At 29.0% G+C, this 26147-nt stretch overlaps 1 protein-coding gene across 1 annotated transcript; it reads right to left on the minus strand.

The window, feature by feature from the left end:
- Positions 1-2792: 2792 nt before the first annotated feature.
- Positions 2793-7639, minus strand: LOC135960863 (putative defense protein 3). Its single transcript, XM_065512267.1, has 3 exons — positions 7327-7639; positions 6993-7212; positions 2793-2947 (listed from the first exon to the last, which is right to left on the minus strand). The coding sequence occupies exons 1-3, from the start codon at positions 7535-7537 to the stop codon at positions 2878-2880; spliced, it is 501 nt and encodes a 166-aa protein (XP_065368339.1). The 5' UTR covers positions 7538-7639; the 3' UTR covers positions 2793-2877.
- Positions 7640-26147: the final 18508 nt, after the last annotated feature.

Consider the following 26147-nt stretch of genomic DNA (forward strand, 5'->3'; position numbering starts at 1 on the left):
GTGGAATATTGCGAACATTTAAAAAAAAAAATAGCCAAATCGGTCCAGGCGTTCTGCGATTTTAGATATATCAAACAAAAGTGGGCGTGGTAAATTTTTATTAAGAATTTTACTACGAACATTTAAAAACAAATTAGCCAAATAGCCGTTTTCCGATTTTAGATAAATCGAAAAAAGTGGCCGTGGTATTGGATAACTGCGAACATTTCAACAAAAAATTTGCCAAATCGGTGTAGCCGTTTTCCGATTTTAGATAAGTCGAAAAAAGTGGGCGTGGTCAATTTTTCATTCCGTAAAAACCTAAGTTGAACTATGACCAATATTTAAAAAAAAATTGTCTAAACCGGTCCGGCCGTTCTCAACTGATGCAATTACCAACGAACGACAATTACGTTATTAATGCAAAAATCAGGTATAAACACAATATTTTGCCATTTAAAAAATGTGTGGTCAAAATTGTGAAAACTTTTTAAAATGGGTTAACTTCTTACTACCTTCAAATACACAACACAATGGCCCATAATCATAGTCAGAAATAAAGAATACTTTAAGAGAATTAAACTCGACTTTACTCTAGAGTGGACTTTAGGTCTATCATAGACAAGTTAAAGTATTCTTCTGACGTTGAAGTCGACTTTAAATATAAAACTACCTGAAGCTGTTATTAACTCGTTTAACAACAGCATCAGCTGTTCTTCACCAAGTAAAAAAGTTCGGCAGAAAGTAAAAAATGTTTAAGTTACAAGATATTGGTACAGATTTTGCAATTATTGAACAGTTATCAATAAAATTAGTACCAAAATATTCTAATTATGATATTCATCTTATATATATTTTATTTTTCCACTACAAACAACTTTTTTTCTTTAGTTGTCCCGGTTACTTTTATTGTATGTCAGCTGTTCAGCGTTGTCACTTGTCTGTATTTTGTTGTATATTGTATGAAAACATTTTCTACATTTGCGGTGGCACCCAGTTAAAGTCGGTTCAATTTAAAACATACTTTAATTTTGACTATAGTTGCAAAATAATTAAAAGCCGGTTTTTATTTTAAAGTTGTTTCTAAAAAGAACCGACTTTAGTGTTTGACTATGATTATGGGCCAATATTTTTAAGTTTGCTTCCTTTAAAAATCAAATTTTGATCAGCACAATTGAAATTGACAAGGTTTTTATGTTTTTTAAAGTTTGGGGTCATTTTAACCCCAAATGCCATTAAGGGTTAATTTCCATTTTTGTGCTGTTAATGTAAATACTAATGAAAATTCACCCAAAAATAAATAACATTTCGCTATCTTTAAATTATAAATTCCAAATATTGACGAATTTGACCTTTGACCTTCATGATTTAAGGTTTAACGTTTTCCAATTTTAGTAAAACGTTCGTAGTATATTTAGAATTATATGGACTATAATATTCTGAATAGGTCTTACTTCAAATTCTTAACAGTAAGCAAATAGAGCTCATTCGCCAAAAAATGGCCAAATAATTGGTTTTTCTCGAAAATTTCAAAATTTAAATCGCAGGTACGGAAAAACTATAAGAGATATTTTCATAATTTTTTCATATTTTTATTCCCTATTATATTCTCAATAAATCCCAATGAGATGATAAAAAAATTCTGAAATTTGTTTAACAAAATTTTGAAAAATATGAAAATGGATATTTGAAACTGCCGTTTAAAAAAATTTATTTTTTTGTTCATACCTAAGAATAGGTTAACGGTATCCTACGAAGACAATAACTCATATACAAGTAAATATGGATATGTTTTAAGTAAAAATGAGCTTTAATTTTAATATTTATCAAAATATGTTGAATTTGTTCCTACATATCTTGTTCTAGTGGCCTGAGATACATTAATGGCCTGGGGTATTTTTAATAACTTTAATATTTTTTGACTAATTTCTGTTTTTTATATCTAATTAGAACGACAATTAAGTACACATTTCTATTCTTTTAAATTAAATTGCAAAAGTAATTTCTTAATGGCAAAATTTTTACAAAAACTGAAAAAATATGCATTTTTCCCCTTGTAAATGCATCTCAAAACTTCAGAGGGCTTGCGGCACGTCTTAACCCCAACCGATTTACATGATGATGAGAGTGGCCAAAATCCAACTTTCGTTTATTAAGGGCCACCGTAGTATATATAGTATATGATTTAATTGGAATAGCAATGTCAAAATTTATACTTACGCTACAATTTGGTTGATAAAAAAGTTACTTTTGGTTCAGATACATTAGGATCGTTCATTATGGTTTTCCATTCAGACATAAAATTTGCTTCAGATACAGAAATTGCAAAAATTTCAATAAAATAAATGTTCATGAAAATCGTAAGATAGAGTATATTGAATATATTACCTTGATATAAATTGAACCTAACCTATAAATTGATGTAAAATAAAACTCTATAAATTTCGGCCGATAAGTTTTTTATTCACTGTATGAAATTATTGTTATTCATAAAATTTCGATTATTTCGGTAACGGTGTTTCAGCGGTAACTACAAGTTTAGACGTTTTGGTAACAGTAGTCGTGATGCAATGGTAGTTTAGCTATGATGGGAAATTAGCGGTAACGGAAGCCAACTTTATTTTATAATAAAACAGTTAAAATTGTTCAATCATAATCAAACATTTTACATATACTTAGTATGAATGTATTCTAATACGAATTTAGCATTCTTTAAATATTTTGTTACATTTATCAAGTCTTTGTTTCTTTAGAAATCAATATTAATAGCATTTGGAACTGTAGCAAAAAGTTAAAGGAAAAATAAAGAATAATTAGTTCGTATTATTTTAATACAGTATTTACATATGTATGGTTTTAAAAGCATTATCATTTATGTAGATCGAATTAATTTACAAATTATTGATGTTTTTGAACTTTGCCAACAATATCGCTCCAGAATGTGCCATAACTTTTTAAAACGGTGCCACTGGAAAATAAATATAAATAAAGAAACATAAATAAATACATGTTTAAGCTGATAATTGAAAAATACATATATTGAAATCTTTTCAGTTTTAAAAAGTCATGCTACTAAATTAATAATCTGTATTACAAATAAATAAACATAATTGTGCATATGTATGTGTGTATCAGAGCTGTAAATGAATCATTCTTTTTTGATTTTAATTCATTATGAATTAGCTAAATTTTGAATTAATTCATTGAATTGAAAAAATGAATTGAATGAAATTTGAATCAATTCAAACGAATTAGGCAGAAATGAATTTCAATTCATTTCCAATTCAAATGAATTTGTAAAAATGAGTTGCAATTCATTTACAATTCATTTGAATTGAATTGATTTTGAATTAATTCAAATGAATTAGAAAAAAGAATTAGCAATTCAAATGAATGATTCAAAAATGAGTTGCAATCAATCAAATTCAAGAGCAGATCTCTAGGGGGAATGAAAGATATCTCCTACCAAAATGAAAATATCCAGTACAAAAATTGAAAAGCCTTGTCCTGTATACGCTCAATGAAAACATGGTGTTTGGAGTTTATTTCTTCAAGAACTGATTTTTATTTAATATTCAAGAAGCAATTAATAATTTTTGAAATTTTGTGACCCACGACCACCCAACAACAAACTTTTTGCTAATATTTATATTATATTTATTTCAAAAAAATAAAACTATCTTCCAAAAATAATCAAAAATCAGGAAAACTAACAATGTATGTAGTTCAAAACACAATTGAGTTTCATAAATAAGGCTAATTAGATTTAATTAGAATGCATCATTCACCTTAAACAACAATAGCTTTTCAAAATTATCATCTGAAAGAAATCCATGTTTAGGGATGTTTAGAACAGAGGCGTACGAAAATAATCTTTCAACACCAGGTAACGGCGCATTATATTTAAAGGAAGACTTCTTAACCGTCGATTAATTATTCTGCATACTTAATAACATTGAAGAATCTGCTAAATATGCTGCGAATTTCGCGTCGGAGTTGGAAATGAATTGATAATTTTTTTTTCTAATTCGTTTGAATGAATTCAAAATCAATTCAAATGAATTGTAAATGAATTGAATTAATTCAAAATCAATTCAATTCATTTGAATTGGAAACGAATTGCAATTCATTTTTACCAAATACATTTGAATTGACTCAAATTTCATTCAATTCATTTTTTTGTGTGAATGATTCGCGAATTAATTCAAAAATGAGTGATTCATTTACAGCTCTGGTGTGTATGTACAATTATGTTAAAGGTATTTACAGACGACAATAACTTGTATTAATACATTTTAAACCTAAAATATTATTAAATCCTTCATTTACTATTTATTGATGTTTTTCTGCAAATTGTATTTATTTTTTATATTTTCTTAACAGTTACCTTTGGCCCGACCGACCATTAAAAAAGTTCCTATTAATAATATTAAAAAACCAAAGCAAAACTAAATTGGAAAACAAATTAAATAAAAAATGGATATCGACAATAAATGAAACCTGCGACACAGCTATGAGCCAAGCCTTGATTTTGTTTATGCAGTCGCCAACAGGCTCTGAGGGCGGCAAACAATTAAGGTCCAAACAAAAATCTTACCGCTAAAAGGTGGGATCCGTGTCACTCGAAAATATTATCAAACTTATTGAGGAAGTTGAGGTACGCTAAGATATTTTATGCCAAGAGGTCGCAGATGCCATCCAGGTAAGTTTTAACGATTGCAAAGGAAAATGGGAAAATCTCCGCACCTCTTTCAATTGCATTTTGCAAAAATTCAGAAAAAAAGTCAGACCAAGGTAATGATGATGATCAATTTCAAATTGTTTGTTTCAAATGATTTGACAGTTCTGGCAATGTCTAACAACGGATCTGGCAATTTTTATCATACAACAATCTGACAACAGTGTGAACTGATAATAGGTCTGTTCATTTACTTTCCCAGTAAATACTTGCAACGAGAGAATAAAATCAAAATTTACAAAATTACTCTCTTAAAATCTCAAAAATAGTAAAAAGTAAATGAACGCTTTTCCAGTAACAATTGTTTTATACACACAATTTTCATATTTTATTCCTTTTAAAATAGCTATGTTCAATAACTAAAAGTTGTTACTAGTTAGTAACAATTGTTACTGGAAAAGCGTTCATTAACTCAAAAAACTTGCAAGTAGAGAAAAAATCAAGAACGTATAAATTTTAGAGAGTGTTCTCTCGTTGCAAACTATTACAAGTTCTATTTTGAACTTATATTTCATATGTTTTGTGTTATTGTTTTTTTATTTACAATTTTATTTTTGTGGTGAAAAAATGTCAAAACAAAAGAATTTTCAATAAAATTGAAGAAAATGTTTTTTTCATTTAAAATATTTGGCGTAAAGTTAGCCTTTCAAAAAGTACAAATTCATTATACATCCTCTTAGAAAATTTTTAGATAACTTAAAAAGAATAAAAGTACTTTTTACCCAAAAAAAAATGCGAAAAATCGCCTTTTTTAATTTTTTTAAATTCAAATGCATGTAACTTTGGACTCAGCCATGATTTTTAAACACTTCTTTCTTTATTTGATATATAGATCTATTGTTAATCCTATAAAAGAAAAATGGATAAAATCGGGGAATGTTTGGAACCGCGGTCACCAAAAAACTGGAGTGGGGTGGGTAAAAATGTTGAAAATTAAATTTTCAAATGCGAATATCTCCTAAGCTATAAGAGATAATTGATCCTATGTATATAGGATCATTTTAAAAATTGAACATACCCGGCTTTGGGAACCCCTGGTTCCGCTCCTGGTGGGCTCATGAGGTCCAAATTCAAAACTTAAACTCGATTACACTTCCTCTTTGCGCATGGGTTTAGAAGTTACAGATTTATTTCCATCTTTTTTTATTCTCATACCACTGTGCGATGTTCAAAATCATGTATAAGACGAACTTCATGCTTTTCTTGCAACAAAACGTTAGTTTACAATATTTGTGTGTTTATCATTCGATTTATTAAATATTTTGCAACATTTACGTACGCGGTAATTAACATCACTTATATACATATGTATATTTTAAGTTCATGGCCTTCATCTATTTCAATGTAATCATTATAAATGTCATCCTCAATATCACTTTCGATGGCTGTTTCAAAATCACATTCTCCATCACATTCAACCCTACTTAAATCTAAGTTAATATTTTGATTATTAATTGCGATTCTTCTAATATTTTGCCAGCTAAATAACAAATATTTTATTCCGTACCTTTTATTTTCATTGGTTCAAGTCCTAAGTTAAAAATTTTGAAAGATTTGTTTTTAGAATTGTAACTTCTTGCAGCAATTTATATATATTTATAGAAGTTTTATTCGATTATTCTTTATAAAATTGTTCGAATAATTATTCGTAAGAAATTATTCGATTAATCGAACGATCATTAGTCGAATGAATACCCTAATAAATATATAATACTTATAAGTACATGTAATCAATTTTTGCTGGTTATGTTAATTTTTTTAATTTCTAATAATATAAAATTATTTTACTAAGGGATTGAAATAATAATAATGAATCTAAGAATTAAAGAATTGATTCAGCGTATTGCAATTTTAATTTGTTTTCATAAATTAACATAAATTTCAAGTAGTTTTTATTACCGCAATAGATCATTTTAGTAGGATTATTTAATGTCCATAAAAATTTAGGTCTAATTGCTCAATAATACCATGATTTTACACTGCGAAAAGCATTGAGTTGAATCCGCATACATGTACATACATACATATGTATTGAAAAGACAAGTTTTAATTAAGAAATATACAAAAAGATACTCATTAAAAGTGATATAATTAAAAAACAAATGAACTGCACTTTTTAGAACGCCTAGCAGTTGACGTCTTTCCATTCTAGTCATATTTACTTGCAACTACATATGTAGTTCTGAATATGGTGCACAAACTGATCTGATCAAGCTATGAACACTGTTCATTTATACATACATATGTATGTATGTATAGAATAGAAGATACTTACGTGAAATAAACACGTCCACGCTTGTTCTGTGGAGCTTTCCATATTAGTTTCGCCGCAAGTTTGTCGCGATTGTCACCGTGTGTTATGGCCGAACATTCTGGTATAGTGTTTGTATTCTCACTGCGTTGCCACTCCCCAATCCATTCATTCGAATTAGCATCGCGTGCTTGCAAGAAAAAGCCACGGAACAGTTCCTGTTTGCCATGCGGATAAATGACCACTACGATCGTACGTAAACACACACACATAAACACACACAGGAAATAGGAAAATAAAAATAATTGTTTAGTTAATCACTTTTGCGCATCTGTAAACAATCTCAATGTCTGTCTACCTGTAACTTCCTGACCAGGATTAAAAGATTCTGTATTGGCCACTACTTCGTAGGGATTCTTGTCGAGCGGTTGAGAACGTGCCTGGCCATGATTTGGTTGATTCGGACGTTTCTTGACACATGTATCTGAAGGAGCACCGTCCGGAAATGATTTCACCACTACGATTAAATAGAAAATGCTTAATATTTGTATGGCACTTGGAAAATTCATTCTTAATTTATTTCGACTATTTTAATGGACACAACAAACGCTAATGGTTTCTTTTTTTTTGGTTTGATTTTTGATTGCAGAAAAATTCCGATGCGCGTTAAACAAAATCTGTATTGAAAATCTTTTTACTTTGCCTTAAGGCCTGGGCTTTTATTAAATATTTTCGTTTGGAATTGAAGCTTTGATTTAGTTGGTGGGTACCAAATATAATCATAGTTAAAGCTTGAGTTGTGACGTGTTTATGGCATAAACACACACACACTCCAACTCACAGAATCGATGATAAAAAAGCTTTTGATTTTACCTTTTTGCCTTTTAGACAAATTGGCAAAAAGTGCAGCAACGATCAAAAAACTTGTCATGTCAAGAAATGGTTCTGCTTTTGCATTATTTTTTCTTTTGGAGGAATTCATATTTAGCAACTAAATCTTGTGTGTAAGAAACAAATCTAATGGTGTATTTTCCAAGTTTTGGTCATTTATGTACTATGATTTTTTTTCTTCTTAAAATGTAACCAGTTTTTAATTAATAAATTTTGTACTCCTGCGGAAATTACTTTAGCGCGACATCGTTTAGTTGCATTAAACTGAATTTGAAATATAAGAAATAAATACTCGTACATAATGTATGAATGTACATTAGGGTGGCCCTTAATAAACGAATGTTGGATTTTGGCCATTCTCACCCCCCCAGTTTGGTGAATTATCCTGAAAAAATTGTGGGTAAATCGGTTGGCGGCACAGCTCTCTGAATGCATTTTTTCAGTTTTTGTAAAAATTTTGCCATTAAACAATTACTTTTGCAATTTAATTTAAAATAATAGAAATATGTACATAATTGTCTTTCTAATGAGACATAACAAACAGAATGAAATTGGTCAAACAATTTTATAGTTATTAAAAATACCCCAGGTCATTAACGTATCTCAAGCAACTAGAACAAGAAATGTAGGAACAAAATTAACATATTTTGATAAATATTAAAATAAAAGCCCATTTTTACTTAAAATATATCCATATTTACTTGTATATGAGTTTTTGTCTTCGTAGGATACCGTTAACCTATACGCAGGTATGGCCAAAAAAATTAAATTTTTTTAAATGCAATTTCAAAACTCCATTTTCTAATTTTTCAAAATTATGTTAAACAAATTTCAGAATTTTTTTTATCATCTCATTGGGATTTATTGAGAATATAATAGGGTATAAAAATATGAAAAAATTATGAAAATATTTCTTATAGTTTTTCCGTTCGAGAAAAACCAATTATTTGCCCATTTTTTGGCGAATGAGCTATATTTCCTTACTGTTATACATTTTAAGTAAAACATTTTCAGAATATTATAGTCCAGATAATTCAAAATATACTACGAACGTTTTACTAAAATTGGAAAACGCTAAACCTTAAATTGTGAAGGTCAAAGGTAAAATTTTTCAATATTTGGAATTTCTCTTGGAAAGATAGCGAAATGTTGTATATTTTTGGGCCGATTTTGATGGAACTTAACAAAAATATAACATAAAGCCTTGTATTTACAAAAAACAGCAGAAAAATTAAAATTAACCCTATATAGCACTTGGGGTTAAAATGACCCCAAACTTCTAAAACCATAAAAAATTATGATTTTAAAAGTTTGGGGTCATTTTAACCCCAAGTGTCATTAAGTGTTAATTTCCATTCTTGTGCTGTTATTATAAATACTAGAGTTTATGTTATATTTTTGTTAAGTTTCATCAAAATCGGCCCAAAAATATACAACATTTCTCTATCTTTCCAAGAGAAATTCCAAATAGTGAAAAATTTGACCTTTGACCTTCACAATTTAAGGTTTTAGTAAAAAGAGTAAAAAAGAGTATATTTAGAATTATCTGGACTATAATATTCTGAATATGTTTCATTTAAAATTTATACCAGTAAGGAAATATAGCTCATTCGCCAAAAAATGGGCAAAAAATTGGTTTTTCTCGAACATTTCGAAATTTAAATCGCAGGTACGGAAAAACAATTAGAAATATTTTCATATTTTTATTCCCTATTATATTCTCAATAAATCCCAATGAGATGATAAAAAAAATTCTGAAATTTGTTTTACAAAATTTTTAAAAATTTTAAAATGGAGTTTTGAAACTGCCGTTAAACAAATTTTATTTATTTGGTCATACCTGCGAATAGGTTAAGGGTATCCTACGAAGACAAAAACTCATATACAAGTAAATATGGATATATTTTAAGTAAAAATGGGCTTTTATTTTAATATTTATCAAAATATGTTAATTTTGTTCCTACATTTCTTGTTCTAGTTGCCTGAGACACGGTAATGGTCTGAAGAAGTTTTAATAACTTCAAAAATGTTTGGACCAATTTTTGTTTTTTATGTCTCATTAGAACGACAATTACGTACACATTTCTATTCTTTTAAATTAAATTAAATTGCAAATGTAATTTTTTAATGGCAACATTTTTACAAAAACTGAAAAAAATGCATTTTTCCCCTTGTAAATGCATCTCAAAACTTCAGAGGGCTTGCGGCACGTCTTAACCCTAACCGATTTACCTAAAATTGTTTAAGAATGATTTTTTTACTAATGTTCACCAAACTGGGTGGTGATAATGGCCAAAATCCAACTTTCGTGAATTATGGGCCACCCTAATATACATACATACATATTTATTTAGATACTCGTGCATACAATACGTTTTAACTGGGTCATACATTAACGCCAGTCAGTATTTCATACTATTAGCCGGTCAGCTAACCAACCGACCAGCCAGCCAGCGTGTCAGCCAACCAAACAACCAACTAACCGATAATACATGCTTACTAGAAACAAACTTTGTACGTACGTACTTACATACGTACGTACATTCATAGATACTAAATAGATACGTATTGTGTAATTATAGTCTGTATTTTTGGAATTCCTTACATATGAGTTTGAGTACATATTTTTAAGATAACTTACCTACATACATATGTATGTACATATATATGTATGCACTTATGAACATTAGACCTGCTCTTAACAATTCGAGTTCTTCTTTAGTATCCCCCCGTCTTGACTAGACATCAATTTGTTTATACAGCGAACGATTTCCGCACATGAATTAAGTTTCTCGTGAGGACGGACAACTCTTGTCAATGTTATGTTTTTGTTCGAACAAAGTTGTCAAGAAAATTATTCACACAACTATGTTGGACATAAAATGTAATTTTCACATATAGGCTAAAGAACACAATAAGATCCATCCAAAGCAAATAATTTTTTGAAGGGCAGATCTAATGAACATACACTCTGTACACAAATAACTTTAGCACTATTTATTTGTGCTAATATGTACCTTGCTAATGTTGTACCGTTACTTTATATTTTAAAAACAGTTGTTCTAAATTACTCTCTGACTTCTTGTCAGACAATTAGAGTTTTTCTTTTCCTGCACTTTTTTAATTTCCCGGGAAATCGGAATTGATTTTGAAATTTCCCGGAATCCCGGGAATTCCCGCCGATTTCTAATTTTGTTTATATGCAAACCTGTCACCATTTGTCATTTATGTATATCGAAATGCCTTCTATTTTCATTAGATTTTGTTCCAATTAATTCTGTTAAATTGAAAAAAAAATAACCATTCTTGCTAAATTTGATCAAGTTGTATTCGTATTGATGGCTTTATTTGTAATAAATCGACGCTCTCTTCCCCTAAACTTTTGTTTTGTCCACCAGTTTTATTTTTCCCATATATTTATAGCGGAAATCAGTCTTCGTTGCAAACTACCCTGTAAATCTTTCATTTGTTGCAAATGCTATATTAGCGGTATTCACTGTTAAGTGCGAATGGTCTAGCATCATTGCAAATGCAAAATTTTACCGTAATCCAATAACAAAATACACACAAAAACATTTACAATTTTGCATTTGCAATGATGCAATACCATTTGCAGTTAACACTGAACTCCGCTATTGTGTTGTTGTGCTACTGCAAAATATAGCACTTATGCTAGATTTACAAGGGTTTACAACGAAGAGTGATTTCCACTTATGTGCTAATCAATTAATTGAAAATTATTTTTTCGCTTCTATTAAACTTTTTAGCAACGCTACTATTTTAACATTTTCGGTACGCAAATCCACTTTTTCCTTGCTCCTTTTTACTTAAAATTATTCAACGAGACATTTTAAAGAAATTGTAAGGAAAAATCAGAATTTTCAGTAACGTTTCCAGTATAATTGTTTGATCACCGCACAGAGAAAACAGATTCGTGTTCACTAGCACATTCATAATCTAGAAATAATCTATCTTCCAAATTATATGGAAATATAGGTTCGTGAAGCACAAAAAACATTTTGTGATTAGTTTGTACTGATGGATACGCTGTTTGGATATTTGATGTGAAACCTATTTAATAAAAAAATTATGAAGAGATTTTGTGTACCAAGTTCGAGCTTACTTAAATTTGGGACTTACATATTTCAACTTCCCTTTGAAATTGCTCCCCACCCCATTTTGCTACACACCGCAAATTTATTATTTAATTTTTGAAACAAATAAAACATAATTATTGTAATTCTAATAATTACGTTTTTATTTTCATATAATATGAAATTGTATGTTAACATAAATTACACATTCTATATCATAATTTCCAAAAACTATTTTCCCCTTTTCAGTATCTGGCAACGACTTTCTTAATTGTTTACAAAAATCAAACATCAAAAAATTCCAATAAACTTCAAAATTATTTTTGTGAGAGAGAACCCTGTATATTTGAATCATGGCAAATAGTTTTGTTGAAGTAATAATCAAAATATATAACATAAGGGTAACATAGAGACGAGACGTAATTGTCAAAAACCTAAGTCTGTTGTCAAAAACCTATCTCTGGCAACAACAAAATACATGCTAGTCAATGTATTTTGTTGTTGTATCAGACATGTGATTTGTTGTATTTTTGTTTGACAAATCGGAGTGTCTCGTTTCTATGTATAATTCTCTATGATATATAAACTAACCAAGTTTTTAGAACTAAGTAAAAAATCGGCATTTTTGGAGCAAAAATCGCGAAATCGGCACTTTGCCCCGATAGACCAGTCGATACTGTGCTGAACAATTAATCTGAGGGTTGCGGGTTCGATTCCCGTCTGAGACTCTGGGTGTTACTACAGACAAGCAAAACGCTTCGCAGTTTGTGTTGTTTTAAAAAAAAAAAAATTAAGGTATAAATCTGGCAGGCCAGACTCTATATCATACACACATTGAAAAGTGAATGAGTATTGTGCGCAACAAAAATAAAACGAATGTGATCGAATATACGATCCCAGCAGTTAAGCAAGTAGTCAATGTATCCCTTAAAGACAGTAATTGTCACAAATGTCCTACCACTTGGCTGACTCCATTTTATATATTTTGGTCATTTGACACGTGTGTGCACTTTGTATTGCAGAGAGAAGACATCTCTAAGTAATCTGGAGTGTAGTCACTTTAAACGTTTTGTGAGTATATAATTCTCATACAGTTTATTTTTGATTAAGTATACTGATATCCCATGTAACATAGCATGAAGTCAATAGTCACTTTAGTGTCTCTTAGTAACATATGGTGAAGACACTTCAAACTTTTTTTTGTACTGCACTTTATTTTATCCACCAGAAGCGTTGACTACTTTCGATCAGCTATCCGATAGTCACATTGTAATCTAAAGGGTCAATTGACCCCCTGCTTAGGACATGCAAGTGTTAAATTAACTAGTCAAGTAGCTGATCAAGTAACCAGTTACAAAGCTAGCCAAGTAACTGACGCTATGTAACCAGTATGTGAATCCAATGCGTTGCCTATTTTGCACCAGCTATTAGACAGTCCCATTGTAATCAAAAAGAGACAATTGACCCCCTGCCTAAGACATGCCCGTGTTAAAATGACTAGTCACGTGGCTATTGAAGTAACTAGCACCCACCCTAAATGATGGGTAAAACACTAGTTCGGTACTGTCTCCTAGAACTGCTGGGATGCTACCATGCCCTGCCGCGTATATGTATGTTTTACATTTTCAATGCTATGACAGTTTGCAAAATTAAATTTATTTCAATTGTTGTTTCTTTACGAATGTCAATAAAATCTACCATTTCATTATTTTCCGTTGGTTGAGAACACCGAATTGCCATTTTTTATTTAATAACCGAATTTATCGATTACAAAGTGTTGGTTGTCATTTCCAAATTAACCAAAATTATATTAGTAAAGACACAAACCAACATTTTATAGTAATTGCAGCCACAATTCCACAACAATAACTGTATTTCAGTTCTAACAATTAAAAAACGAATATAATGTTGTTTAACGTAATTAAATTTTAATAATTACAAGCGATTTTCAATCAATCTGTTTTCTGTGTGCAGGACCAAGGAAACAATAAAGTTCTATAATTATTTGACAGAGTGTATTTATGCAATATACATACATACTATGTACGTACAACAACACAGCTAACTAAATCAGCTTGTGGTGTTTGAAAATCGCTTCAAACTGTGTTATGCATAAATAGAATATGTAGTACGAAACCTCTTAGGGTCAGTTTTTTTAGAATTGTGTGTTAAAAATCACTTTAGCCGTAGGTTTATAACTAAACTTTTTCTGAGAAGTCAAGAAAGTTGGTAAAAACTTGGTGGTTTTCAAAATTTTTATGCAATGACAATTTATAAAATATTTGACCAATTCACAATCTTGTGTAAATGGTCTTGCATTATTTGTACAATATATAGAAATATATACAGAAATACACCATTACATAAATTTTCAATGCAAATACACAAGATTGTGAATTGAACTATTGGGGGTTGTCATAAAATCCAATCATATTCAGAATCGGTTTTGAAAACGACTGAAGAAGTACATTGGTTTCGTGAAATCGAAAGTTATCGGTTTTATATTCGATCTAGAATTAAATTCTTTATCGATTAAACAAACAATTACATTGGTCATCATAAGTCAAATATACCTTTTTTGTCGTTTTCAAAACCGAATCCGGCAATGATTAGATTCTATGACAACTACAACCCCGACTACACTAAAAAGAAGAGCATAGAGTGGGAGATACTTATACTCAGAATTTTTAATTTATATATAAAAAGTTTCTAATTGTATTTCAGAATTTTCCAATTGTTTTTCAGAAATTTTCATTTGTATTTCAGAAAATTCTAATAGCAATACCAATGGAAATTTCCGGTAAACAATTGGAAAATTATGAAAAAAAATTAGAAACTTTTTAAGTATAAATTAAGAATTTAGAAATACAAATTAACATATTTTAAACAACATTATGAGCGTTTACTGATCATGTTTAAAACTATATGTATGTCATTCTGTTTTCTGTATAATCTATAAAGTTAAATAAAGATATTAAGTTAACCTAAGTTTAAACGAAAATGTTTGTTAAAATATAAACCAAAACCGGCATTTAAAGATGTAAATAGTTTATTGCTTTATGAATGCGAAACTTACACCCATGACTATTTCGTAAAAGAATTTTTATTATTTATTAAATGCTGTCATTTGGATTTCATATAATGTGCAGTATTGTATTGTATAATATTAGGTTGAACCGAATGTTGTAACGAATGAAAGATGTATTTATTATTTGATGATTTCTATAAAAACCGCTATTGATTGTTCAAATGAACACAAATAAAATACAAAAAAAATAATATGTTTAAGGATAAAGAAGTCGATGCTCCCAACTAAATTAACCATTGGACTATAGGAATGAATCAATAGATTTAACGATAAATATCTGCTTCTGTAGACTATCGATAATAGATCATCCAAAGTAGACTTGAAGCACTGTAAATAGAAAGAATGAAGTGAAGTATGCCTTATACCGGTAAAAACTTCATTCGACACTTGTCAAATATGTTTATTTTAATGGACATCACACAAAATGTTTATGCAAAAACTTCAATACGTAGGCGACCTATTTATGCGCTTATCTGCAATACAAACAATAAGTGAAAATAAATCACATAACACATTTGATTCAGTTTAATTTTTTTAATTAAAAAAGCGTATTTCGATAAAACAGGAAAATATTTGAATTCGTTATGTTGATATAACTAGAGTTTTTCACGGGAATTCTCGGGACGAGAAATCCCGGGAATTCCGCAGAATTTTCAATCCCGAAATCCCGGGAAATTGTGCGAGAATTCCCGGGAATTGTTTTCCTTAGTTTTATGTGATTTTTCGAACTTGACTTTCTCTGAAAGATGCTTAAAGCTCCAAAAAAAGTTCAGAAGATTCATACATCAAAAAAGATTTAACCCAAATTGACCAATAACAAGTTCATTACTCAAATTATTCCATGGCTCATGGCTGTCACAGAAATACATATATTCCGATCGAAACTTTCATTATTTGGGTATTTTGCTTTTTCACAAAGAGTAAAACGGAAATTTTTGGAATAAAACCACCTTCCGTGGAATTGTATTTTTTTTCATATTTCTTCAATTTTTAATTAACATCTTTACTTAATTTTTGATTTAATAAGAAAAACATTGCCAATTCAATATTAAAAAAAAATAAATGTTTTTTGAAAAATTAACAGAATTAATTGGAATCTAACAATAGTAGAATTAAATCTAATGAAAACAAGTAAGAGAGCTATATTCGGCTGTGCCGAATCTTATATACCCTTCACCAAATTATACTTTAAAATAAAAATTTTAAATATTTTTAGATAAACAAAATTTAAATTTTTTTCCAGTTGTTTTTTCGAAATTGTTTTTAAAATTTTTTTTTTAAATTTTATAATTTTTTTTGAATTTTAAAAATTTATTTTTTTAGTTTTTAATTTTTTGAATTTTTTAATGTGAAAAAAAAATTCGGGTTAAAAAATATTTTTTCCGATTTTGACCCATTGTAGGTCCAACTTACTATGGTCTTATATACGTCGTTGCACAGGTCTTTGAAGTATCTATCATTAGATATCCATATTGTCTATAATAATGATTTAGTAATCCAGATATGGGTCAAAAATAGGTCAAAAATCGATGTTGTCCTGGTTTTTTCCTTATATCTCAGCCATTTGTGGACCGATTTTCTCGATTTTAAATAGCAACCGAGCCGGAAGAATTTCGGAGATATAGATATTGTATCAATATATATATATCTTGATATTCATATATGTATCAATATAGCTATATCGACTCCGCTATCTATAACGATTCAGAATATATACACACAGCCTCAAAAGTGAGTAAACACCAGCAAATTTTTTGATTTTTTTTAAGATCATGAAAATCATTATAGTCCGACTTAAATCTTTTTTATTCACAACCGAATCTATTATTCAACCCAATCTCCAATAAACCGAAACTTTAAAATTTTAATCGATGGATAAATTTTAGAATTTTTATTATCTTAAAAAAATCAAATAATTTTAGGTGTATACTCACTTTTGAGGCTGACTGTATACTTTGTGGGGTCGCAAATGAAAAATGTAGAAATTACAAACGGAATGACAAACTTATATATACCCTTGCCACTCATGGTGAAGGATACTATTTGTCATTTCGATACAAATGACAAATAGTGACAGGTTTGTATATAACCGAAATTAGAAATCGAGTCAGTTTATCTCTTCATATTAAATTTTTATTGGATTTTTTTATTTGTACACATTAAAATCAAAGAATATTTTTAGATTTTTAACGAAGTCTATATTCTTAAAATTTAATAATTTGTTCTAGGCGGGAATTCCCGGGATCTCGGGAAATTTCAAAATGAATCCCGATTTCCCGGGAAATGAAAAAATGCGGGAAAAGAAAAACTCTAGATATAACGATGTCCATCTGTCAGGTATATCACGCATCCAAAACTTGTATTGTATATTATAAGTACCTAAAGTTAAAGTGACAGTTTAAATACAGAAATTATTTTAACCGACAGTATATAACTCTAATGTAACACATAACCAGACTTTGTGTTAATGGGGGATAGACGAGTATATGCTACCTTATTTGTTTTAACTAAAATGAGAATTTAACGAAATTCTGTCGTTTGTAATATGGATGTTCAAATCCGATGACCGATTTTTATTCTCTAAAAACGTTCAATGTTTGGTAGTACACTCCAATATACCCGGCAGCACATGAAACTAGAAGCACCTGTGACCACCATTTGGTAGTAATTTCACTAGTAAATGGTGATGCAGATGGTGTCAATAGACTCTACCGTAATGACATGCGCATGTTAAATACGACAATTAAAAGACTTGCAAGTAGGTTGGTGGGTAACCAATATTGGATTATTTTTTAAAAACACATTTTTCATTGTGGATGTGGGGCTGCAGGGTATGTTTGTGAATGAATATATAAGTATGTGTGTGTACCAGTGTTGTCAAAAGTTAAATAGGAAAAAAGTAAAAAGTAAAAAGTCCAAACAAATTTGGAAAAGTACTATACTGTGTTCTTTGTGACAATATATTGTTGTCTTACACAAATAATTTATATTTTAATATAATTTCAACATTAATTTAGTTACTGTAAACATGTTTATGTTCATCACAATTATAAATTTGAGTATGGTTAACCGAAACATAATTATTTTTCAAACAACTAAAGAGTTATAAATAGGCAAACATATTATATTAAGTACAATCATTTCAACTTACAAATAACCATTAGATAAATGTTAAGTTTCTATAAGTGTACTGTTCTCACCATTTGTAGTATGATTTTGCATTCGAGTATATTGTTTGTGTTTGTCTACGCTATGATATTTAAAGTAAAGTTTGAGTGCGTGTAATTCTCATTCAGTCTATAGTTTTATTTGTATAATATCTTTAGGCAAGGCGAATTCAAATAAGGTGGAGTCAGTCAAACAGCTGATTACTTTTTTCCGCTTGTTTGGTTCTAGCGTCTGTCAAAGCTTGTTTTTATATATCAATATCTACATATGCTTATTAACAAAATATTCACCCTTATCGTGGTTGGCGTAAACGTCTTACGCCTACGACTGTTTCGTACTAGATTAAAGATAAAATGCAAACTGTTTCTTTAATCTAGTATGAAACTGTCGTAGGCGTATGACGTTTACGCCAACCACGATAAGGGTGATTTATTTTTACACAAATAAGAAAAGCCCCCACTATTAAATTATCGACGCGTATCCAAAACCAAAACCGAAAACCGGCCAACCGATTTTTTCATCTTTGTAAACTCGACCGGTTCCGGTTTCCTTAAACATTTCGGTTTTTTGAAAAACCGATTTTTTAAGACGGTTAACCGGTTTTAATGAAATATATTTTGAAAAGCTCATTTAAACATATTTTTGGAAAATTTTGATATCATTTTTAAAAATAGCGCATTTTTCATATTGAATAAAAATGTAATATAAACCGGTTAACCGGTTTTTTTTGAAGACAAAAACCGAAACCGGATAATCGTTTTTTTTTAAAAGATAAAAATCAAAACCGGTTTTTTCAATAACACACCTTTTCGGTTAAATTGGAAACCGGTTTTTTAAATTTGTCGGTTTTTTTACACTCTGGTTTTTACCGTTTATTTCCTTTAAATAAACCGGATACATACTTTTGATTGCAAATAAAAGTTTGCAGTTAAAAGTTAAAATTTGTAACAACTCTTTATTTATTTAAAATGTACAACAACAATAGTTTTAATAGTCACTCAGTGTTTTTATACACGTTTATAAATTAGCAGAAATACAGACACACTTTATAATGTACAAGTATACACTGGTAGTGCAGTTGATGTCAGTTGACTTAACTATGCTTCAAAATAGACTCATCATTAACTACTGCAACCGCAGCCACTACTCAAAACTTGTTTATTCGAATTCTAGAGCTTTCAATGTTAATGTTATCAGCTTAAACATTTAGTGTTGCCGTACTTACAAACAATGCTAATAACCGCATGCTATCAACATTGTTGATAAGTAGAAGGACATGTTTATAAACATAGATGAATGTTGCAGACACACGTTACAGACCCTTAAATTAAAATCGCTATTGCAAATTTGTAACAATATTAAGTTTTAGGCCCTTATTTTGTAAATCACGTCACCAAAGTGATATTTATGTGCAAAGCAAAAACAACAATTCATACATTTCAAAAATTTGTTTTTGTTTTATGTACAAATTGTGAACCAAACAAACGCACAAAAATTCAAGCGTTGATTTGCCTTTCATAATTTGAAAAATGTGTACATAAAACAAAAACAAATTTTTGAAATGTGTGAATTGTTGTTTTTGCTTTGCACATAAATATCACTTTGGTGACGTGATTTATAAAATTAGGGCCTTACTACACATTTTTTTAATTTTTCATCTCTGTATTTTGAAATTTGGTAATACCAATTGTTGTTTTTGTAGAACTGCCACCACTTTGTATGCATTCGCATTGATCTTTAGGTATCTAAAAGCGAAGATCAATACATTTTAGTGAATTTATCATTAATATTTAAATTTATAAATTTGATATTTGTTTATGCCACATTCCGGCATTCTTGGTCTCCTCGTTTAGGCCAAATCGTATTTTAATTGATTTTAAACGCCCGACGGACGGACACTTTGTTCAAAAATGTTTTTGTTGGGAACAATCTATCAATCAATTTTCAATACCAAAATGAAAGTAAAGTATTATATCCTTTTGTAGGTGTGTTACAAACGGAATGCCAAAATCATTATACCCTCCATACCACCAAAAGGTGGTGGATATACAAATGCTGAATCTAGCTGTAATTATGATAAAAATTGGCAACACTGTTTCTTACTTGGCCTAAACACTCACAAGTTAAATACTTATTCACATTTCATCGTTATTTTCCGAGCAAAACCACAACAAGGATTATGTAGATGTAGAGTTAAAACCTGCAAAATGAACTTTGAATGAATGAATTCTTCTCTTAACAAATTTTGAAGTGAACATACATACATATGTATGTATGTATGTATGTATTTGTAATGTCTTCTTCTCCTTACTTGCAGTTTGTGGTGTTTAAATTTACATACAAATATTATTTTATTTGTGTGAAAGAAGAAGATTGAGTCAAACATGTTTTGTTCATTTCTTTTACTTTGTGTTTCTAAGAATATCAACAACAAACCAAAATGAAGTAGGAGGGGGGGTTTGTTTGTGAATGTGTTGTTGGTGTTTGTGTCAGTGGTTAGGAATAAAAAAAAAAATAACAAACTATGTCAAACTGCACGCTTTAGTATGTTGAAAAACAATGTGTTTGATTTGTTGTGATGTTCCTGCCACCGAGTAAATATTCTCAATCATAAGACGCATGCGTCAAAATTTTATGAAAACACGAGATTTGAAGAGCGAAAAATTGGCAGTATAGCATGCGGAAACAGGACATAAGTTCGCATTTCAATTTGGTTGAGGAAAATTCACATCATACGCTACCGTCACCATTCAGACGTAAGTGAGCTGTTACAACGCATAAACGTTTTGTTTTAGAAAACGGTTAAATTCACACAAAAATAAAACTTAAATTAAATACAAAAAAAGTAGAGTAAAAAAAAGAAGAAAAAGTAAAGAAAAAAAAACAAGGAGCCCATAAACTTTTTTATGATAGTGGCCTAAATTTAGGCAAAGTTATAAAAAAAACACAAATTTTACAAAATTTCCAAGGATTAATTTTAAACAACGGTAGTATAGTTATTTAAAAAAAAAGGAAATAAATTTAAAATAATATACTTAAATGTATGTATTATTTATATACATCAATGTATAATATACAAATGTATATGTATTATATTTGATATATGTATGTACATATATATTTATATACAATATACATGTATATATATGTATGTACGCACGCAGTATATAATATAATAATAATTACTTATGTCTGTCCAATCATCCATATACAACATATATCATAAATACTTAAAAAAAATTGGCTCAAACAAATTATACTAAAATTTAAAAAAAATCGAAAAAAAATCTTAACATTACAACATTAAATTGCCTCAAGAAATATAATAGAAACTATTAAAGTAATATAAATATATACTATGTATGTGTTAAAACCGTGCATTTAACTCTTTGTGTGTTTGGAAAATCGTTTAAAGATTTGAACTCAATAAAAGTGAAGAAAAAAAATAAAGAAAAACTCCAATATTTTCACGTGACGACGTTCTTATTGCTGTTTTTGCTATTTCAGTTGTTTGGAGCCATTCACATGCATATAAATATGCATAAATGTGTGTTTGTGAGTATTAAGGTGCCATGTCATGCCAGGCCAGGCCAAACCACTCCACGACATGATTTACTAGCTCCCATTGAAGTATTCTATACGTATTCGTAACTAAACATTGGAACACTTAAACCTCCTTTTCCTCCACCCCCCTTGAATAAGTATAAAACAAAACAACAATAACAAAAATACATACGTACTTAGTACTTTGTTAACGCTCTTTCTTACAATTTTTATTTACTCTAACCATGTAGATATACTACATACATACATACATGTGTATATGTATATATTGCCTAAATAATGACTTCTGGCGGTGTTATTTGTATTTTGTGAGTGTAAAAGTGGGCCTTTTTTCCAACGTATGATTCATAAAAACGCAAAAAACAAAAACAACACAGCCAGAAAAAAAAATACTAAAATAATAAAACAAAACAGAAGATACAGGAGTATTGATGGAAATAAATGAAATAAAAATCAAACAAAACAAAACAAAATGAAAACATATGTCCTTTTCTAAAGGCATACACGCACACAAACACCCTTTCTATATCCGTTTGAATTTAAATTGAAGAAAAACCGTCTCAGTATATTCATATCAATAATTTAAAAAGAAATTAAAAAAAATAAATATTCCCAAGCTATAATATACATAAATGCATGGAAAATTCTATATAATTCATACTTAGATCTCAGAAATACTCACAGTGCATTTGAGCTGCTAAAGCTTCTATCTTTTTATCTATTTATCTATACATATGTATGTGTTTATTTATTTATTTACTTATTATACGTAATACATATTTCTGCTGCTGTTTCACAATTTCACAACAATGATCATATATGGGCTTAAACAATGTAAATATATAGTAAATAATACTACATAAATAAAAAAATAAATAAAAGAACATTAAGCACATATGTACAGTAGGGTGACCCCAAAATAGTAGTTGCGGATGTTCCCAACTAGAATAAAACTTTAATTTATTCTAATTCAGCGTTTCTCAAAATTGTTTGTTGTGGCCTCAGTATTTGGTGAACTGGATTCATGAATAAAAATTAAATTTTTTCATGTATTGCCACTAGGGTATTCATTCGACTAATGATCGTTCGATTAATGGAATAATTTCTTACGAACAATTTAAAAATGGCCATTTTCGAATAACGAATAATTCGAACAATTTTAAGTAGAACAAGTAAGAGAGCTATATTCGGCTGTGCCGAATCTTATATACCCTTCACCAAATTATACTTTAAAATAAAAATTTTAAATATTTTTAGGTAAACAAAATTTAAATTTTTTTTCCAGTTGTTTTTTCGAAATTGTTTTTTAAATTTAATTTTCTTTTTTTTAATTTTAAAAATTTTTTTTTTTTAGTTTTTAAATTTTTTTTTAATATTAAGAGAAAAAAAATTTTTTTGGTGAAAAAAAAAATCGTTAAAAAAAATATTTTTTACGATTTTGGCCCATTGTAGGTCCAACTTACTATGGACTTATATACGTCGTTGCACAGGTCTTTGAAATATCTATCATTAGATATCCATATTGTTTATAATAATGATTTAGTAATCCAGATATGAGTCAAAAATAGGTCAAAAATCGTGGTTGTCCTGGTTTTTTCCTTATATCTCAGCCATTTGTGGACCGATTTTCTCGATTTTAAATAGCAACCGAGCCGGAGATATTGATGTATCATTCGTTTATGTAAGTTATTTGGGGGCTTCAGAAAGTTGATTTCAACACACAGATGGACTGACGGACAGACACATGGCTATATCGACTCCGCTATCTATAACGATTCAGAATATATATACTTTGTGGGGTCGCAAATGAAAAATGTAGAAATTACAAACGGAATGACACACTTATATATACCCTTGCCACTCATGGTGAAGGGTATAATAATCGAATAAAACGAATAAATGTTCATAGATATATATTTAAATTTATTAAATTGCTTAAAGTTTTTCATAATTGACTCACAAAAATTGTATTGTTTCTGAAATTCGACAAATAACTAAAGACAAAGGGACTTTCGATCACTGTAGATGAGTGTTCCGATAGCTCCTTCTATAAATATATAAATATTACTGTAAGAAGTTGCAATTCTAAAAACAAATCTTTCAAAATTTTGTAACTTAGGACTTCAACCAATGAAAATAAAAGGTACGGAATAAAATATTTGTTATTTAGCTGGCGAAATATTAGAAGAATCGCAATTAATACTCATTATATTAACTTAGATTTAAGTAGAGTTGAATGTGATTTTGAAACGGTCATCGAAAGTGATATGGAGGATGACCTTTATAATGATTACATTGAAATAAATGAAGGCCATGAACTTAAAATATACATATGTATGTATACAAGTGATGTTATTAACTGCGTACGTAAATGTTGCAAAATATTTAATAAATCGAATGATAAACACACAAATATTGCAAACTAACGTTTTGTAGCATGAAGTTCGTCTTATACATGATTTTGAACATCTTTGTCTAACATGGTAATAAACTTTTTGCGTATTTGTAAATGCGTCAATCATGCACTGCCTGACTTCAAATTAGCCACGTTCACTGACAATGATATCAAACTTTGGACAGATTCCCTTTATTGTGCAAAGATTCGGCAACGTTGATAGAGCTTGATGTATAATACAATTTGTTATAAATAATTTAGAAATATTGAATAATTAATTTACTAAAGAATTAGTTACTCAATTTAAAACCCGAATTGAAGAACGACATAAAAAAGATCTTGAGGATCATGTCCAACTAGCTCAAATTTTTTAAAGCATAGCTCCAAAACGGAAATTAAAGGGTTTGCTAGATAATTGTTTTGTAGATTGTTCGGGAGTTAATCTGATCAGAATATTTGTGATGCAAATTTAATGATGGACCTTGTTTTCGTTTTTTAACATTATCAATACTTGAATTGTTAACTTTAACGTTATTTTTTGTTTTTCTTTAACAAAATATTAAAAAACCGACATCAAAACTTCATTCAATTAGCATTCGAATAATTCGAATACCCTAATTGCTACACAAAAAAAAAAAATTAAAAATGAGTTTTAATTACGAAATTGATTATTCAATTAATAATTTATTTGAATTTGCTCCAATCATCAAAATGATAGCATTAATTAAATTTAAATTAATTAAATTAATTGAAATAATCAGGCCATTCACACATTTTGTTGGAATGGTTTCAATTCCGAAATTTTTATTCCGATCAATTTCGTTTTAGGTTCTTCAGATTCCGTGTAATTTTTTAATTCCAAAAATATTTAATAGTTCTATATTTCTGATTTTAATTTGACAAAGCAAAAGGGTAAAGAAAAACAAGAAAGAAAAAAAGAAAAAAAAATAATTACAAAGAAATAATCAATTCCATTTTGAAAACTGAAAGAGGTTTCATTCGGATAGAAATTTTCGTTTTACTTTTTCTGAACAAGCAAAATACGGAATTAATTCCACTTTCGATCGGAATGACATGCCTGAATATCCAATTGAAATATTATTAAAACAAGTAATTGAAAAATTCAACAGATTTCAAATAAAATTTTATGATTGAAATATTAAATCAAATAAGTTAATATAGTAATTGATGCAATTAATTACAAACATACATAAAACTGCACCCTTAAAAAATTATTACAAATTTCATTATTTTTTAAAATTATATTTAGCAGTATTTAACAAAAATAATTAATATTTTGTGAAAGAATCTTAGATAATTCTCAACACATAAGATATTGGAAAAGTATATTTAAATAAATATTCCAAGTTTTTGTATTGTTTTGAACTAAAAGTGGCTGTAAAATGTTCAAATTCCACACATACAAGAGCGTGGTTGCCATGAACAATTTTATAAACTGGTAAACAACCACCGTATTATTTGGAATCTAGAAACTAATTTTCCGAACTTGTCTCCCTTTAAGGATGAGGGCATCTCTGGAACGAAAAAATAGTGAATATTAAAGAATATTTATATCCTAAGGATTATTATTTCGTTTTGCTGCTCTGCACTAGTGCCTTATTTAATATTGATGTTTTTCTTCTCCCTTCGTTGACCATCAATAATCCAGGAATGGAAGTATAGAATATGAGTATATTTTGAAGAGTTGAAAATAAATTAATTAGGTCTTTGTATGACCTACCACTTATGAAACCTCTTTTAACCCGCAAAAATTATAGAATACGTCATCTTCATTTTTGAAAATATTCCCTATCAATAAATAAAAATAATTGAATTAATTAAAAATTTTATTAAAAGTAACTGAATTAAAACTTTAATTTAAATAATATAATAAAACGTGTAAGTCCAAATATATTCGCTTTGTTGCAATAATGTTAATTATTTAAAATTTGTACAAATAATTATTTTAAATAACTTGT

This window comes from Calliphora vicina, chromosome 1 (assembly GCF_958450345.1).
Source record: "Calliphora vicina chromosome 1, idCalVici1.1, whole genome shotgun sequence".
NCBI classification, from domain to species: Eukaryota; Metazoa; Arthropoda; class Insecta; order Diptera; family Calliphoridae; genus Calliphora; species Calliphora vicina.

Coding starts and splice junctions, on each gene's coding strand:
- LOC135960863 (XM_065512267.1), bottom strand. CDS start 7,537: ATGAATTTTCCAAGTGCCATACAAATATTAAGCATTTTCTATTTAATC. Junction 7,213..7,326: donor TCCTGGTCAGGAAGTTACAG/GTAGACAGACAT, acceptor GTACGATCGTAG/TGGTCATTTATCCGCATGGC. Junction 2,948..6,992: donor CGTGGACGTGTTTATTTCAC/GTAAGTATCTTC, acceptor TTTATTTTCCAG/TGGCACCGTTTTAAAAAGTT.